The following is a 17,115-nucleotide window of genomic DNA, read 5'->3' as shown; positions in this document are numbered from 1 at the left end:
ATAGAGCATTGGGATACGCGCGCCCGCCCGATCAGCACACGGCAATCACACTCGCATTTTCTCCGGAAATGCACTCTCTAGTTAGTGTGATTGCAGAATGCAAGCACACTATTGTTATTAGTGTGATTGCAGAATGCAAGCACACTATTGTTATTGGTTTTTTCGTTTTCAATATATTATTATTATTCTGCCCGTTTTTTGTCCGTGCTTCTTCTCCCGCAGTTTTCGAGATATCGACCCCGTTCCAGTGCCAAATCGTCCGGCCCATACAGGAATAGAGCGCTTGTATACAGCTTTTGGATCGAACCAACACTGTGGGCACAGTGCCCGTTTTAAGGTGCCCGTTTTTCCTCATTGACTCCCATTCAGTTTGAATAAAATTTCGAGCTATCAACGCCGTTCCAACCCTTGATCGACCAGGTCATTAATTAGCGCCCAAATCCAAAAAATCATCCGGATACGCCCATCCGTGTGGCATTTATGCCCGTTTTTGCCCGAATTTTTGGACAAAAATCTTGACACCTTTGGCTTTCCATAGAACGTCAACTTGATGACGTAGGCGACATGTTCAGGCCGTTCTGAGAACAGAAAATGGCCGCCGACAAAAAATCGGACTTATTTTGGTCTGTAACTAAAGTATTAGTGATTTTTAAGGTGAAAACGCTGCACAGAATGAAATTATAAGCCAGTAACACTTAGCTTTGAGCGTCAAATCGTTCGCGTTGCAACAGAAAAGAAGATATTTATATCCGTTAGCTTCAAGGCTAACGAATGCATTCAAATCAATGGCAATGGCTACATGCTAAAGGAGGGACCGAAGTGTGAGCACTGTGTAAGTGCACTATGCCTGAAAGCTGTAAATGAGACACAGCCGATCATAGATTGCGCAATACCATTGACTTCCATTCATTTTTTTTAATGGTTATTTCATGGTTATTTCTATAACCTTTATTTAACCTATAAGAGCCCCATTCACTTCCATTCATTTTTTGAAAGTTTGAGATATCGACACCGTTCCAACTCTAAATCGTAAAGCCCACTGATGTAACCCCGACTCAGATACAGCATGGGGACTCGAACCCACGCCCACCTGCCACGCCCGGTTTTCAGCCCCATTCACTTCCATTCATTTTTTGGAAATTTCGAGATATCAACGCCGTTCCAACTGTAAATCATCCGGGCAGTTAATGACACCCCAACCTGGATACAGCATGGTCATACGCAGCCCCGCCCGCCTGCCACGCCCACTTTTTTTTATATTTCTAGATATCAATGCCGTTCAAACTCTAATTTGTTTAGCCCACTGATGACACCCCGACTTGGATACAGCATGGTCATACGCAGCCCCGCCCACCTGCCACGCCCATTTTTTAATATTTCGAGATATCAACACCGTTCCAACTGTAAATCATCTGGCCAGTTAATGACACCCCAACTTGGATACAGCATGGTCATACGCAGCCCCGCCCGCCTGCCACACCCACTTTTTTAATATTTCGAGATATCAACGCCCTTCCAACTCTAATTTGTTTAGCCCACTGATGACACCCCGACTTGGATACAGCATGGTCATACACAGCCCCGCCCGTCTGCCACGCCCGTTTCTGAGACGTCCGGACGTTGACGCTGTTCCGACTCTGAGCCGTCCGGCCCGTCGACGCTGCTCCCAGCTTAGATACGGCGTTCGGATAAGCGCGCATGCACGCCGACCGGCACACAGCAATCACACTCGCATTTTCTCCGGAAATATATATAATAGTGCAATATAGAGATTTCAGATTTTTAGTAGACTTAGGAGCAACCTACTAATGTCTTCATAAAACATAGCATTCCACTCATATATGTTTATAGTAATAGAGAGTTTAAACATCAGTTCCTAATTTCTGCAATCTGTCCTATAAATCTTATGGGGTGCGATCTTATGTGCGCCTTTTGGAATAAGATTGGAAATAATGCCTGGAGGTATCACTATTTCTGTAAGAGACAATGACTGATCCCTCCTAGAGCTGTGTACATTTTGTCAAAATTGTCCACTTTTATTTATGGATACAAGAGAAATACTACGTAAATTTGGAAAAAGGGGCTGCACCGGTGCAAATCAAACCAAAATTTGATTACAGATCATTCTCCATTCTTTAATAAATGCTAGCATTGTTTAAATCTAAAAATAAATAAATAAATATGTTGCCCCAGGGGAACCTGATACTTATCACTGAGTGCAATAAACAACCAGTAAACTCTGTTGTTATCTCTGGGGCATCTGAGATCCCAAATCTGTGAACTATTCTCAGTCAGGTGCCAAAATATAGCAAATGGCTTTTGATCTAGCTAAGGCCTTCTTTAACGTTCATGTGCACAAGGCCATACTCTTATTTCTCTGTTCTTAGGGCTCTGTTATGTGACATTACTCACAGGCAGGACCTAAAGGCCCATAGTTATATTCAAAGGACACCTGAAGCTGAAAAGTCTTTTGTTGAGACTTACAAAATACATCTACCTTGGGTTTGACTGACTCAAACTTTGACTTTATTCAAATGGTTGTTCAAGAAAGGTGGACCATGGTATTTGTCCTTGTACAATCTCATGGTGATAATTTGATAGCTTGATTTTTGAGTAAGCTTGATCCTGTTTCTGCAGGACTTTCTTTTTGTCTTTGGCTGCTACAGAAATGTCTGTGGTTACATCATGTGATCTTGAGGGTTGCGCTTATCTAACCCTGTTAGTGCCAAATTATGTTTTTTGTTTTTTAACTGAAAGGAAAACCTCTTACTTATCTATGGTGGCCGAGAAGTGCAAAACAAATTAACATTTTAGAAAACAAAGTTACAAAAAAACAAAAACAAATTTACAACAAAAACAAAAACAAATTTACAACAAAAACAAAAACAAATTTACAACAAAAACAAAAACAAATTTGCAAGAGCTGAAACACTTTTACCAATGCCAAAACAAATTTACAAGAGCTGAAACACTTTTACCAATGCCGAAACAAATTTACAAACGGCAGATCTGACGGAAAGGGTAGGTACAATGCACAGGAAGTGCTTGTTGCTTACCTGCTGTCAATCAAACTGTTTCTCGGGGGTGAAGTGAACGGAGTTTGTGATGGTAACGCTAAACAATGTTTTGTCTAGTTTGTGGAAATCATTTTATCCAGTTGATCCGCTTTTGTTTTTCTTGTGGGAAGTTCTTAGATTGTTTGTGCAGACGTTTAGACTTCGCCTGTGCATCTCTATCTACCGTCCACTCTTCTAAACATCTAAAGTATTCCCACAAGAAAAACAAAAGCTGCCAACTGGCTGAAATAATTAACACAAAATGGACAAAACATTGTTTATTACGGACGGAACATTTGAAGCCTTTGAAGCCTGTTTCACTTTTGTAACACTCGACTCAGAGTATCGGAGCTTGTATTAAACCAGCAGGAATGTGCGGGACTGATTCTAAGCTTTGGTGCTGTCTTTTATCTCACTTGAACTCAGTTGAACTAGAGTTACCAACCGTCCCATAAAGTACAGAATTATTCTTTATTTGGAGACTAAACGCCGCGCTCTGTATTGAACTGATACAGGACGCGCTTTGTTCCGTATTTTTATCAGTGGGAGACAGGGTGATGTGTATGAAACAGAAGGAAACTGCTGCTACCGTGGGAATTAGAAAGCGTTTGGTTATTATATTAAGTAGTGTTCACTTTTATTCTTAGTAACGCGGTGTGTGTGCAGGTTTATCAGCAATACAACCTGTTTAATACACCGCTGTATGAGTGTGCAGAGTGCGTTGTTCTGCCTAAAATATGGTTCAGAATTATTATTATAAAGAATGAAAATAATAAATGTTAAACACTCTAAATAAAACATTTTGATAATGTTCTCATGACGGTGTAAGACCCGTTATATTTTTTATAGGTGCAATCCTAACCCCCCTTCCCCCGCTCAGGTATTTTCAGCACAATCAGGAAAAAGCTTTAAAAGCTTTAATGAGGCTTCATCTGCACATCACTATTTAGCGTTACCATCACAAACTCCGTTCAATTCACCCTTGCGAAACAGTTTGATTGACAGAAGGTAAGCAACAAGCACTTCCTGTGTATTGTACCTACCCTTTCCGTCTGATCGGCCGTTTGTACATTTGTTTCGGCATTGGTAAAAGTGTTTCATCTCTTGTAAATTTGTTTCGGCATTGGTAAAAGTGTTTCAGCTCTTGTAAATTTATTTTTGTTTTTGTTGTAAATTTGGTTTTTTTTTTTGTAATTTTGTTTTCTAAAATGTTAATTTGTTTTGCACTTCTCGGCCACCGTAGATATGTACTGTAGATTACGTGATAGAGCATAGATGGGTTAGATGTATTTTCAGTCTGCAGTTTTTAAACATGTTTATTTTTTAATGTAAATGCTCAAGTATGCTGCAAAATCTGTAATGTACAACCTTTACTATTTTGTTTACAATGGCTTGCAGTACATGTGGTTCATGATGTTGAGGATTGAAAGAGGATTAAAAGCTAAAACGGCTTGCCATACAGCACACCCTTACTACAACACATTCCACCATATACTGGTGCTGGTCATAAAATTAGAATATCATAAAAAAGTTGATTTATTTCAGTAATTCCATTCAAAAAGTGAAACTTGTATATTATATTCATTCATTACACATAGACTGATATATTTCAAATGTTTATTTCTTTTAATGTTGATGATTATAACTGACAACTAATGAAAACCCCAAATTCAGTATCTCAGAAAATTAGAATATTACTTAAGACCAATACAAAAAAAGGATTTTTAGAACTGTTGGCCAACTGAAAAAAATGTACATGAAAAGTATGAGCACATAGATCACTCAATACTTAGTTGGGGCTCCTTTTGCCTGGATTACTGCAGCAATGCGGCGTGGCATGGAGTCCATCAGTCTGTGGCACTGCTCAGGTGTTATGAGAGCCCAGGTTGCTCTGATATTGGCCTTCATTTCTGAATTGTTGGGTCTGGCGTATCACATCTTCCTCTTCACAATACCCCATAGATTTTCTATGGGGTTAAGGTCAGGCGAGTTTGCTGGCCAATTAAGAACAGGGATACCATGGTCCTTAAACCAGGTACTGGTAGCTTTGGCACTGTGTGCAGGTGCCAAGTCCTGTTGGAAAATGAAATCTGCATCTCCATAAAGTTGGTCAGCAGCAGGAAGCATGAAGTGCTCTAAAACTTCCTGGTAGACGGCTGCGTTTACCTTGGACCTCAGAAAACACAGTGGACCAACACCAGCAGATGACATGGCACTCCAAACCATCACTGACTGTGGAAACTTTACACTGGACCTCAAGCAACGTGGATTCTGTACCTCTCCTCTCTTCCTCCAGACTCTGGGACCTTGATTTCCAAAGGTAATGCAAAATTTACTTTCATCAGAGAACATAACTTTGGACCACTCAGCAGTCCTTTTTGTCTTTAGCCCAGGCGAGATGCTTCTGATGCTGTCTCTTGTTCAAGAGTGGCTTGACACAAGGAATGCGACAGCTGAAACCCATGTCTTGCATACGTCTGTGCGTGGTGGTTCTTGAAGCACTGACTCCAGCTGCAGTCCACTCTTTGTGAATCTCCCCCACATTTTTGAATGGGTTTTGTTTCACAATCCTCTCCAGGGTGCAGTTATCCCTATTGCTTGTACACTTTTTTCTACCACATCTTTTTCTTCCCTTCGCCTCTCTATTAATGTGCTTGGACACAGAGCTCTGTGAACAGCCAGCCTCTTTAGCAATGACCTTTTGTGTCTTGCCCTCCTTGTGCAAGGTGTCAATGGTCGTCTTTTGGACAACTGTCAAGTCAGCAGTCTTCCCCATGATTGTGTAGCCTACAGAACTAGACTGAGAGACCATTTAAAGGCCTTTGCAGGTGTTTTGAGTTAATTAGCTGATTAGAGTGTGGCACCAGGTGTCTTCAATATTGTACCTCGTCACAATATTCAAATTTTCTGAGATACTGAATTTGGGGTTTTCATTAGTTGTCAGTTATAATAATCAACATTAAAAGAAATAAACATTTGAAATATATCAGTCTGTGTGTAATGAATGAATATAATATATGTTTCACTTTTTGAATGGAATTACTGAAATAAATCAACTTTTTCATGATATTCTAATTTTATGACCAGCACCAGTATACGAACGTCATACCAACAGGAAAACGTGGTGGTGGTAGCTGCTTTGCTTCCACAGAACCTGGAACTATAATTAATGAAACCACTAATTCTGCTCTCTATCAGAAAATCCTGAAGGACAATATTCGTCCATCAGTGTGTGACCTATGGCTCAAGCACATATGGGTTATGTAGCAGGCAAATGATCCGCAGTATACAATAAAATCCACCTATGAAAAGCTCAGTAGAAACAGTTAGGGTGTTGGAGTGGTTATGTTCAAGTCCTTACCTGAATTTCATTGAGAGGTTGCGGCAAGACTTATAAAAAGAATTGTGTGACTCGTAGTGTGGGTGCAATTCAGCAATATTGATCTTTTATCTCCCGTGCCAGACGGTGCTGGCTTCTATTTAAATGCCCCTGCTGTGAGCGATTAACTAAATGTGAGTAGTCTATGTGATGTGCTGTAATAGGCGTGCACGCAGTTCAGGATATATTACCACATCGTGTCCATTTTTTTTCTGAATGACATCTGGATGACAGTCACAGGGAATTACACACTGGATCACTAATTTATTATCACACTTATTCACACCCACAAGGCAAAATTATAATTTATATTTTATAAACTTAAAACTTAAAGTTTCTTTTTACCTTAACAATAAAAATAAAATTCAGATGAGTCATTAACTTACCTCTTTAGCGTGTACTAGCACCAGAACCGCGAGGAACGAAATCTTGCACAGTGTAACGCGCTTGTACGCGGAGCCGCTCATTTTCCACAACAGTTCGATTCAGCTCATAGTTGCTGTATAACTAAGCAACGGTGCAATTTGGTTGGACGATACCTGCTTTGACAAGGTGGGGGCTAGTCTAGTTTTGCTGCGACTAGTGATGGGAATTTCGGCTCCTTTTAGAGAGCCGGTTCTTTTGGCTCGGCTCACTAAAAAGAGCCGGCTCTTTCGGCTCCCAAGTGGCTCCTTAGATTTTTTTGTTGCTTAAATTAATTTATTACCAAATTACATGTAAAATGAATTACTAATGTAAAAAAAAATTGTATCAAATGTTTATTATTTAAATTGCTTTATTTATATACTCAACATGGAACAGAGTTCTCCAACAATAAATTATAAAATACAAAAACAAAGACCCATCTCAATTAGACAAAAAGGTCTGATTGTGTATATTATTTGTACATTTGCATCTAGAGTGGGACGGTATGGTGGCTAAGTGGTTGGCACTGTCGCCTCACGGCAAGAAGGTCCTGGGTTCGATCCCCAGGTAAAGAGCCCGGGTCCTTTCTGTGTGGAGTTTCCCTCCTGTTCGTTTGCACGCTGTGTGTGTGTGTGTGTGTGTGTGTGTGTGTGTGTGTGTGTGTGTGTGTGTGTGTGTAACCCCGCCCCTCCTGCTCAGTGTAAACACACAAACGAATCAGGAGCCGGATCCCGACGTTCACTTTGAAGAGCCGGCTCTTAGAGCCGAATCGTTCGCGACCGACCCATCACTAGCTGCGACAGTTTCTGAAGTTTCATCATGTATATATTGTTTTGTAGAAGACATCACTTCTAAATGTGTGTATTCCGTGTTTATGTGAATTCACCGTGATGCTCAGAAACGCACATGGGTAAGGATTTATATTACTTTTTGTTCTAGTTCTGCAAATGTGATATTTTAATGTGTTTAATGACTTCAATACGCAGTTGTGCATCTAGAAACGTGAAGTGGCAGAAAGTTAATATCATTTAAAAGTATGTCTTATTTTTATCTTTCAAGAAAACTCATGGCTCATGGGCTTCAAGCGTATATGAACTTACATAGAGTTAATCTTCTTTTTCCTCTTTTTTTTTTGCCAGTGTCACTGTACACAACGTTTAGATTGTATTGTAAGTAATCCGCAGTCCATTAAGATAAAATGAATGAACGATCATGTAGAACCTGAAAAACCTGAAATCTACACTAAGACACTGCTTTGGACCCTAGATTACTGTAGATTAGTGACACCACTAAATATGTGAAAAGTAACGGGGTATTTATTTACAGTGCACATATGCATAACAGCCAAATATTTTTGTATAAATGTAACTTGCATTAAGCGTTGCTTCTTTTGGTTCTTATGACTGAATACCCAATTCTAATGTATTTAGTAAGGGATATCATTCACTGACATACAAAAATACAGTAAACAACAAATGTAAATTTGTGAAGCTCAAGCAATGCTATGGTATCCAGGCACATGGTATGGTATCCTGAGTGTTTATTACTGGTTGATATGGAATGTAATACAAAATATGGTATATGATTTTAGAGATAGGTGTTTCTGTCTTGAAAACAATGCGGGATTATCCAAAAGTCAATAGTTAAAAGAAGAAAATGGAAGAAAAGTACAAAATAACAATAATAGGCTGAAATAGCACTAGTAAAGGTAGACATAATTTTTACATCTAAGCAAAATAATACAAAAAAATAGAATATGCACTGTTAACTATTTAAAGGGTCTGAACAACAAAGTAAAACAAGTTACAAATACAAGCTTTCAAAGGAAAAAAGCCTATTAAGTACATAATGAGTTACTGCTTGTAATGTAGATGTGATTTAAATCTGTACACTTTAAGTTATTGTGTAGAGAAGAGTTTGTATTAAAGAGGGCTTGCTTTTTTCAGTGTTTATCAGTGCATTGTTTCTGTCAGATTGTTTCTGTCAGATTGCCTGTTACTTAGCAACAAGGGCGTAGATTACCTGCTTGATAATAGTAAATTAAATTATGTGATGTGAGCTAATAATGGATGACCTTAGTCTTTTTATTATAAAAAGAAGCTTTATATAATCAACCATTTGCATTTTAACATTCTGCATTTGCATTTGCATTTGCATTCTGCATCAGACACACTGTAATAGTAGAATAATGCAATACAATGCTTAATAGAGCCCAGTCAATCATTTTACACATCAATGAAAATAGGTGCATACACAATACTCTATACCCCTGAAAGTGGAAACAAACACCTCATCATATCTATTATATTTTTCATTTGTGTTATGCACCAGCAAAATATTTTGATGACTTAGAAAATTTGAATAATTACAACTGTGGTAGGGCTGGGCGATTTTGCCAAAAAAAAAAATCTCGATTATTTTAAAATTATAACTGATTGTCGATTACGATTTCGATTTTTTATTTTTTTTTTGTATAATGCAATTGAAATAAGACTTAAATTTCTTTTTTTGCATTGTAATTTAAAAGACTGCAGAAGTGCAAAAATAGTAACAGCACCACCTATAATTATCCTTGTAAGGGACTCAAACTTTATAACAATAACGATATCACAATAATTAAAACAAAATAGAAATCTAAATTATCTATATGCTTTATAAGAATAGCTCACAAACAACTCACTTTAAATATTGTGCAGCAGAACCACCTTACAAAAAGTTCTTTACAGGTTTCTTAAAAGGAACACAAGCCTGTACTGTGCTGTTTCCACCACTAAGTGAGTCTGTATCAGTATCTACATTGGGGGGCATCAAGTAATCACTCAGCTCAGCTTTTGTCCTCTTGTGATTGGGGGGTGGATGTAGGGGGCCAGTTCTGCTTCTAACAATATGGACTACAAATCCCAAGCTCTCACGGACTGTCACGTGACTGTCACGTGACTGTCACGTGACTGTCACATGTCCCGGTCAGCCAATCCTGATCGGGCTCACTGTCAGCGGTGTTTGATTCAGTGAATCTTAATTAAACTCTTCTGTTTGTGTCTCATTTTGCCGATCATGTTTGCGCTCTTTATTTCTAAATCTAACCGTTACCGTGTATAATCCTTGTTGTCTTCCGTTTACTGTTTTAGTTTATCCACTGGTTTTGGACTTTACCTGATTTTGTACACTGTTTTTGCCCTTTTGATATTAAACTTTCTCTGATTTATATTCCGCGGGCGTCCGGTCAGTTTCTGCCTCGTGACATGTTGGTATTTTAATTAAAATATAAAGTATGTAAACAATCGCGATTGTCACATTCTAACATCGGGTGAAAACGTTCATGCGAATTAACCGAATTAATCGTGAAAATCGCCCAGCCCTAAACTGTGGTAATAGAAGATGAAAAGTAATATTGTCATTTAACCACGGTAACTGTGTTATACTAAGCCTTTTTTATTTAATTAGATCTCTTTCAAAATATTACATTTAGGTGAAATAGTTCACCACAAGTTCACACGGAACTACAAAAGAAAGTTTTGTTTTTTTATCATGACTGTTTCAAACTATTGCATTTATAGTCCTAAAGCAATTTTGGACAGTGAATAAAGCAATTTGTTTAAGTAAAACAGAGGCAAGACTATGCGTTATGGACATTCATGTTAATGAATGCACCATGCGTGCCTTATATGTTTAGCATGTCTAAGTTAAATGAGCTCTGCAATTGCTTATTGAGAATGCACCAGGTCCCAAAAATCTTTTTAATGCAACAGTATTATTTTTTAATTTGGCACATTTTGGCTTTTCGACATGCACTCCATCTTTCTCTTTAAACAGAGGACTATGAGCACTAAAAGTTCCTTCTGAGCTTGTTATTTTAATTAACACTTTGTCTGACGTCTGCATCAGTTTTTGAAGTGTCATCTGGGTTAAGGGAGAGTGGTCAGTTTACTGTGTATGCCATGGAATAACTTAAATTGCTTAACAGCTGTTTGTATACAACCTTACAAAGTATTCTCTGGTATTCAGAATACCAGTACTCTACTAATCCGCTGTTTGCGGTCAGGTAAGACACTGTGGAGCATTGATGCTCAATGTTGCTCTCATTTAAAAAGGTTTAAAATCCATACGAGGAGAACTATGGCCCATGGTCTGCCACTAGGCTAATGGATTGCTATGATGACTGAAAAACTATGTCAGGATTGTTGAGATGGCACCTGTTGTGAGGCAGTGAATGCTTTTTTGGCCACTTACTGTAATCGTGTAACAGGTCCACCTGGTAGTCCATTTTTATTCTTGGTTTAGCTGCCACTGATTTTATGAAGTTTTTTTTTTCTTTGTACTTTCATCTATTTCATCTATTCTTTATACATAAGAATAGATAATCAAAAAAGTACCAGGTACCCCAGATATTCCATGTTTTTTCTGGTCAACTTCATTAAAAATGTTGAGAATGGGGCAATTTAGGGCTAATAATAAGGTAAAAATGTGATTTCAAACAGGTGATGTCAACAGGTGATTGTAATCCTGATTTGGTACAAAAGCAGTATCCACAAAAGGCTGAGTTAGTGAGCAGCAAAGATGGACAGTCTAGTTTGTAAACAGTCGGCGTGAGAAAATTATGTGAAAAATGTATCAATCAATCAATCAACCTTTATTTCAACTTGGAGATACATTGAGGGTGACCCTCATTTTCAATGCAGCCGAGAATTTACAATACACAGAAAATGAGGAACATAAAATAAAAACCAAATCAAAATTTAAAAATCTTAAGTCAAACAACAGAGGAAAAAAAGCAACTAATTAACATATAAAGAAAAATAATTAAAACTAAAAAGTAAAATGATTAAGATTTAGTAAAACAGTTACAGGCTGTCTGAAGGTGGTTAGAAATTAAAAGTTTAAAATGTATATCTGGGATGGACCCTTACACAGAGGAAATGTGTATTGTGGTCAAATGTATCAGTATTTTAGATGGAAGAATTGTTATCAGCAACAAGTCAAGAATCCAGGGTTTGTCATGGTATGAGGTATCAGTGCCCTTGCCAAACGTAATTTTTTACCTTTGCAATGGCAAAATTAATGCAGAAAAGCACATTGCAATTTTAGAGCAGTGCTGCTCTTTAATACAAGATCTTTTCCAGGGATATCCTAGCATTTTTCAACAAGGCAATGTAAAACCACATCCTGCACACATTACAAAGGCATGGCTGCGGAAGAAGAGGGCACCAGCATTGGACTGACCTTGCTGCTGTCTTGACCAGTTCCCAAAAGAGAAATTTAAAACAGAAAATGCCACAGCAACAACCCTGTACTGTTGCACCCATTGAAATGCATTTGCAGGAAGAATGGGCCAAAATAATAACTGAAACATTTCATTGCTTGATATCTTTGGTGCCAAAATGTTTACTGTCCCAACTTTTTTTGGAATGTGTTGCTGGCCTGGAATGCTGGAATGGAGATATATTAACAAATGAAATTATGTCGACCAGACAAAACATAAAACCTCATATATTCATACTGTCTGTAATGAAATAAAAGTCAAAGTATATGTTAGAAACACAGCAGGTTTTATTAGCATTTTTATATGCTGTCTTTTTCGTATTTAGGGTTGTACGTTCTCTTGGTGGTCATGCATTTAGCTGGGGCCTTATCATATATGCCTTTTCTATCTGCCTTTTCTGACTTTGGGGCAGCGTAGGCTTATGAACCTCTGGGGCGAACATCCGTCCTTTCTTTTCTGAGTGCTCTTCAGTGCTTGCCTAACTGTTTTTTTGCCTCTGTGCTTTTTAAAAAAAACAAACACAATGACAGTAAGTGGAGGGCTACAGTGAGCATAGCAACATTTACATTTCATTTACATTTTCAGCATTTAGCAGACGCTTTTATCCAAAGCGACTTACACAATGAGCTGAACACAATGAGCAATTGAGGGTTAAGGGCCTTGCTCAGGGACCCAACAGTGGCAACTTGGTGGTGGCGGGGCTTGAACCGGCAACCTTGTGTTTACTAGTCCAGTACCTTAACCACTGAGCTATCACTGGCTATACTCACCAGGCTCATTGCTAATTAATGGATCTGGAGTGCCAGGAAGAAGCATGAGAGAGACAGCCTGCAGAAGATTTTTTTTAATGTACTGTAAAAAGTGTGAAACAGCAGCCGCACAATTAAGTTTACCATTTTTCGAAAGCCCAAACAAAGACCAATTTTTAACAATTTAATATTGTTTTTCCTTTAGCTGATGTGTTTTTTGCTGTTTAGCTGTGGATTTTACTTTTACAATGCTTAATATCATACATAATGGTTGGCAGGAACATTGAGGACGACAAAACAATGTGAACACATTCAATTAAAAAGTGTAGTAAATTTAATGTATATTGTACATTTGATCACAGTCAGAATCGAGTTAAAAGCTCACATTCACTGAAATTGGAACACAAATGAAGTTTCAGTCTTGGTATGTGTTCTTTGTTTGTGACAAGTAATAAAATGTGAATTATGTTGATTCTCTCCTCAGAAGTGTCATTTAAGAGGTGAAAGGGCCGAACTACAGATTTGTCTCCACCGGTTAATGTCAAAGATCTGCAGATATTGGAGAACATCTATATTTAGAGCACGTGCAGAGTAGCAAGTGAGATGACATTACCGGCCATCCTTTCTCTCTGGTTAGATTTTATTTTCCTCATTTATTTTTAGTTTCCTCTTTTTTCCATCCTAGAGTTATCTGATTTTCTACTGCAATTCATTACTAGACTAGTTCCTATCCCCTCCAGCATGGATACAGTCAGCAGCAAGTTCTCATATACCATCTAACCTTTTCTTACTCAGATATAGCCATCTGAATCTGTTGGACACCCAACGACATCAGTAACACCGCTGAGATTCTAACTTAAAAGCTTCTGATGGTGGTGGGCTAGCCTGTTAGCCTCAGCCCCCACTTTCTTATATATAGGGATGAATATTCTAATTACCTGCAATCATAGTACTTGGTTACAACCAGACATACCATTAATATACAGTGTATCACAAAAGTGAGTACACCCCTCACATTTCTGCAGATATTTAAGTATATCTTTTCATGGGACAACACTGACAAAATGACACTTTGACACAATGAAAAGTAGTCTGTGTGCAGCTTATATAACAGTGTAAATTTATTCTTCCCTCAAAATAACTCAATATACAGCCATTAATGTCTAAACCACCGGCAACAAAAGTGAGTACACCCCTTAGTGAAAGTTCCTGAAGTGTCAATATTTTGTGTGGCCACCATTATTTCCCAGAACTGCCTTAACTCTCCTGGGCATGGAGTTTACCAGAGCTTCACAGGTTGCCACTGGAATGCTTTTCCACTCCTCCATGACGACATCACGGAGCTGGCGGATATTCGAGACTTTGCGCTCCTCCACCTTCCGCTTGAGGATGCCCCAAAGATGTTCTATTGGGTTTAGGTCTGGAGACATGCTTGGCCAGTCCATCACCTTTACCCTCAGCCTCTTCAGTAAAGCAGTGGTCGTCTTAGAGGTGTGTTTGGGGTCATTATCATGCTGGAACACTGCCCTGCGACCCAGTTTCCGGAGGGAGGGGATCATGCTCTGCTTCAGTATTTCACAGTACATATTGGAGTTCATGTGTCCCTCAATGAAATGTAACTCCACAACACCTGCTGCACTCATGCAGCCCCAGACCATGGCATTCCCACCACCATGCTTGACTGTAGGCATGACGCACTTATCTTTGTACTCCTCACCTGATTGCCGCCACACATGCTTGAGACCATCTGAACCAAACAAATTAATCTTGGTCTCATCAGACCATAGGACATGGTTCCAGTAATCCATGTCCTTTGTTGACATGTCTTCAGCAAACTGTTTGCAGGCTTTCTTGTGTAGAGACTTCAGAAGAGGCTTCCTTCTGGGGTGACAGCCATGCAGACCAATTTGATGTAGTGTGCGGCGTATGGTCTGAGCACTGACAGGCTGACCCCCCACCTTTTCAATCTCTGCAGCAATGCTGACAGCACTCCTGCACCTATCTTTCAAAGACAGCAGTTGGATGTGACGCTGAGCACGTGCACTCAGCTTCTTTGGACGACCAACGCGAGGTCTGTTCTGAGTGGACCCTGCTCTTTTAAAACGCTGGATGATCTTGGCCACTGTGCTGCAGCTCAGTTTCAGGGTGTTGGCAATCTTCTTGTAGCCTTGGCCATCTTCATGTAGCGCAACAATTCGTCTTTTAAGATCCTCAGAGAGTTCTTTGCCATGAGGTGCCATGTTGGAACTTTCAGTGACCAGTATGAGAGAGTGTGAGAGCTGTACTACTAAATTGAACACACCTGCTCCCTATGCACACCTGAGACCTAGTAACACTAACAAATCACATGACATTTTGGAGGGAAAATGACAAGCAGTGCTCAATTTGGACATTTAGGGGTGTAGTCTCTTAGGGGTGTACTCACTTTTGTTGCCGGTGGTTTAGACATTAATGGCTGTATATTGAGTTATTTTGAGGGAAGAGTAAATTTACACTGTTATATAAGCTGCACACAGACTACTTTTCATTGTGTCAAAGTGTCATTTTGTCAGTGTTGTCCCATGAAAAGATATACTTAAATATCTGCAGAAATGTGAGGGGTGTACTCACTTTTGTGATACACTGTAGCTTGCAGAATTAAATATAAATTTAAATTCCTTTGGAAAATAACACAAAATCTTGTATAATCCAATATTTAGTGTCATAGGTTTCACTAATGTTCTTTCACTATTAAGTAACAGCATTGTTTAATAGGCTAGTAAGATATTATTAGAAAATATTAAAGAAAGTGTTATTTAATGTTTCCTTTTACAATGTTTTTTGTATATACATTTCAAAATAAATACGTATTTAACATTAGAATTTCATTTAAATTCATAATATATATAAGGAATGAAATATTAGAATACTGTACTGACTGGGCGGCACGGGGGCTCGTGGGTAGCACTGTCGCCTCACAGGAAGAAGGTCCTGGGTTTGATCCCCTTTCTGTGCGGAGTTTGCATGTTCTCCTTGTGTCTGCATGGGTTTCCTCCAGGAGCTCCAGTTTCCTCCCACAGTCCAAAAAACATGCAGCCAGGTTCATTTGAGACACTTAAATTGCCCTATAGATGAATGGGTGTGTGTGTGTGTGTATGTGTGTCTGCCCTGAGATGGACTGGCGCCCCGTCCAGGGTGTTACTTTGTGCCTTGCGCCCATTGAAAAGCTGGGATAGGCTCCAGCACTCCCACCGGCGACCCTAATTGGATAAGCGGTTAAGAAAGTGAGTGAGTGAGTGTACTGACTGGTGTTTGTACATATGGGTCTTCTTTCACTTTCGTCTAAGTTGTAACATATTTTTTGTTGACATAATTTTCACTTATTCTCATGTTCTTTTAGGTGGCTCTTAATAGTGCATCTATCCAAACAGACAGTGCAAGGGGTAAGTGTTTAAAGTAAATACTAGATGATTCTAGAAAAGCTTGACATGCCAGTCATGTTTAGATACAGTAGTGTAAAAAAGTGATTGTCTCTATGAGAGGCCGTGTAGGCCATAATTCTGAGTTGAATTCGCTCACACACACCACCATACTCTCTCACACACACTATCATACTCTCTCTCACACACTATCATACTCTCTCACACACACCATCATACTCTCTCACACACACTATCATACTCTCTCACACACACATCATACTCTCTCACACACACTATCATACTCTCTCACATACACCACCATACTCTCTCACACACACCATCATACTCTCTCACACACACTATCATACTCTCTCACACACACCATCATACTCTCTCACACACACCATCATACTCTCTCACACACACCATCATACTCTCTCACACACACTATCATACTCTCTCACACACACCATCATACTCTCTCACACACACCATCATACTCTCTCACACACACCATCATACTCTCTCACACACACCACCATCATACTCTCTCACACACACTATCATACTCTCTCACACACACCATCATACTCTCAAACTCAAACTCAAAAGAAGCTTTATTGGCATGACAAATAAGGACATTCGTATTGCCAAAGCAAGTTACAGGGAAAAATAAAAATAAGAAAAAATAAAAATATACAGAACAGTTACATGTGCAAAAAATATTATAAAATAGAATAAAATATTAATAAAAACAAAAATAATAACAATAAAACTGTACTGAGAGTGCAGTGCTGGCACAACCTCTCCTCCCGGGGCAGCCAGGACCGGGTGTGTCGCCCCGTCTCCACGGCCAGGTCGTGTG

At 39.1% G+C, this 17,115-nt stretch overlaps 1 protein-coding gene across 2 annotated transcripts in view; it reads left to right on the top strand.

The window, feature by feature from the left end:
• Positions 1–7,647: 7,647 nt before the first annotated feature.
• The window catches only part of LOC134334104 (collagen alpha-2(IV) chain-like), a 60,423-nt gene continuing 50,955 nt past the window's right edge, over positions 7,648–17,115 (top strand). The window contains exons 1-3 of one of the 2 annotated variants that reach the window (XM_063016281.1): positions 7,648–7,750; positions 13,334–13,481; positions 16,229–16,271. In XM_063016281.1, the coding sequence (XP_062872351.1) occupies positions 13,453–13,481; positions 16,229–16,271 (72 nt within the window). In that variant the 5' untranslated portion in view covers positions 7,648–7,750; positions 13,334–13,452. Of the gene's footprint in view, positions 7,751–8,348; positions 8,363–13,333; positions 13,482–16,228; positions 16,272–17,115 lie in introns of those variants that run through there. The other variant, XM_063016282.1, reaches the window with a different exon arrangement.

The sequence above is a fragment of the Trichomycterus rosablanca genome, chromosome 20 (genome assembly GCF_030014385.1).
Source record: "Trichomycterus rosablanca isolate fTriRos1 chromosome 20, fTriRos1.hap1, whole genome shotgun sequence".
Classification (NCBI taxonomy): domain Eukaryota; kingdom Metazoa; phylum Chordata; class Actinopteri; order Siluriformes; family Trichomycteridae; genus Trichomycterus; species Trichomycterus rosablanca.
The sequence above is the reverse complement of the archived record's forward strand: the minus strand, read 5'-3'. Positions and strand labels throughout refer to the sequence as shown.